The sequence below is a fragment of the Limulus polyphemus genome, unplaced genomic scaffold (genome assembly GCF_000517525.1).
Source record: "Limulus polyphemus unplaced genomic scaffold, Limulus_polyphemus-2.1.2 Scaffold6992, whole genome shotgun sequence".
NCBI lineage: Eukaryota > Metazoa > Arthropoda > Merostomata > Xiphosura > Limulidae > Limulus > Limulus polyphemus.
In genome coordinates, this window is record NW_013672602.1 from 1 (window position 1) to 2,440 (window position 2,440).

A 2,440-nucleotide genomic window follows, 5' to 3' on the forward strand; every position below is an offset into this window, starting at 1 on the left:
AGGAAGGTGTTATATTCAGTCATGGAGATTGAATATAACACCTTCCTCTCCACAGTAAACACCTGCAATCATGAAGATTACAGGTGTTTACTCTACTGTTCCAAAATATATACTTACAGCATTAAAGCTCCGAGTGCCATTGCCTTTATATCTTGATTTTCTTCTTTCAGTAGATCAGTTAGGACTGGGATAGCTCCTTTTTCACAGGCTTGCTGTTTTCCATTTTTTGGGACACTGGAAAAGTTTTAAAAATCTTTAATGATACTGCTTTTACTGCTATATTTTATCTTCATTAGAGCTATTTTAGTGTCTGATAAAGTTTATTGCTAGGTTGGTCAATAAATGTTCACTCGTTGTGTTTCTTGTTTTGAGACTTTCCAACACTTGATTCTATATTAGTGTCTCATAAGTCTTATTGCTAGGTTGGTCAATAAATGTTCACTCGTTTGCAGAAGTGTGATTACAGGGTCCGACATTTGAATCTAGATAACTTAATAAGCATTCTTCAAACCAAGTTTGCCATAAAGAAAAAACGTTCATTGGTTTGCACTTGAATCTGTGAAACTAAGTATGAAGATTCTGTGCAAGTGGGTGGAACTAGTTGTGAAAATGTTCATCTTCCCCATCATTGATTGTTTACACTTTAAGTAACGTTATTAGTATTATTTATTGTAAGCAGGAACATTCTTCACTTCACTAATTATTGTCTATGTTATACAAGTGGCTATATTAATTGTAAAAAGTAAATTATCCATTTCAATATTCACCGTAAAATAATTGTTTTCGATATTTACTTGTTTAATAGAGTTTATCAACGTTAGGGTGACCATTTCATTTTCCTTATTATTTGTTCATGTGACTCAGCAATAAGTCTGAGGGCTTATAACTCTAAAAACTGGGTTTTGATACCTTGGTGGGTAGAGCAAAAGTAGCTCACTGTGTAACTTTGTGTTTAACAACAAACAAATCATGACATATCACTAGACTAATAAGCTACGAGAGAGTAACAATTTCAATTTCATTTCTTTAGAATAATTTTCTGGACGTCATCCACTTCTGCCTAATGGTAGACACTAATCAAGCCTTGACTAGCAATGGGATGGATGTTGCAATTGATATGTTGAGGAAATCAACTTCTTTGCCTCAAAAGATTAAAGTCACTCGGGTCATCATGGATCTTAGGTAATACAACAACCATTTACTGGTGTCTTAAAACAATCAGACATAAAAATCAAAGAAATTAATTAGGTTTTTGTATGTGTATAAACTTTTCACAACAATAATCATGATTAACATGACTATTTCAGTTGTTCAAAGATGACTTGTAGTCACAGGTGTCCACCTATTACTTCTACTAGTTAATGAAACCTGTTAAAGAAGCAGACATTGTATAGAGGACAATGTTAGATAAATTTTATAAAATCCATAATGACCTCATTAAATTCTAATTGTAAACGCTCCATCGTGGAAGGTAATAATTGATTCATTTAACTGATTAAGTACTGGTGTCCTTAAATTACAAGCCAAAAGTCAATGAAACAGTGGAAATGTTCCTTATTTCAGGTGTTTTTTATTCCCCCCCTCAAGAGCAAAAAACCTAAAACAAAGTAGCAAACGTACACTGTTGGATAGTTTCCAGTTACCATACAAAAAGTTATGGCAATCAAACCAGACAACTCTGGGTATTGGATGTTAACACCCACACATAATGGATCATCATTTTAGAAAGATATCATTAACTTTATTAATTACTATCATGCTTAATACCTTTAAAACATAAGGAAATCAAAACATTAAACAAATAATTAAGATAAATTGTTTTCCATTGTTATTCCTAAATAGGGTAATCCAGACAAAAACTAAACATCCCAACTGTTATGGTAGATGTATCAAAGAAATCCATTACTTTAGCCATACCCTACTTAGGCACGATTAAGAAGAAAATTATCAAACAGCTATATCCAGAAGTTCAGTAAAAATGTGTCTTTAAAACAGTCCAGGTTAAAATGGCTCTTAGACAAAGAATATCCTTTCAGTCCCTTGCTAGTGGTATACGAGTTCAAGTGCCCGACATGCAACTAGGGATATATTGGATCAGCCACTAGAAGGCTCTGCAGTCAATTAAGAGAACACTTAAAACCTATATCATCTAGTATCACCAACCAACTGTCCCTACCTCCAGTTTCTTCTACATCATCCTATATTCTAACCTAGCAATAAGACTTATCAGGCACTAAGATAGGATCAAGTGTTGGAAAGTCTCAAAACAAGAAACACAACGAGTGAACGTTTACTGACCAACCTAGCAATAAGACTTATGAGACACTAAGATAGGATCAAGTGTTGGAAAGTCTGAAAACAAGAAACACGGTTCTTATATCAGACCCTGTTTACAGGGTCATATAAGAACCTGCAGAAGTGTGATTTTCACACTTCTGTA

At 33.8% G+C, this 2,440-nt stretch overlaps 1 protein-coding gene across 1 annotated transcript in view; it reads left to right on the top strand.

Annotated features, from left to right (window-relative positions):
* The first annotated feature begins 933 nt into the window (after positions 1–933).
* LOC106474249 (radial spoke head 14 homolog) overlaps positions 934–2,440 on the top strand; it is a 4,759-nt gene continuing 3,252 nt past the window's right edge. Inside the window, exon 1 of the mRNA XM_013934938.2 lies at positions 934–1,182. Coding sequence (XP_013790392.1) covers positions 1,064–1,182 — 119 coding nt within the window. The 5' untranslated portion in view covers positions 934–1,063. The remainder of the gene's footprint in view (positions 1,183–2,440) is intronic.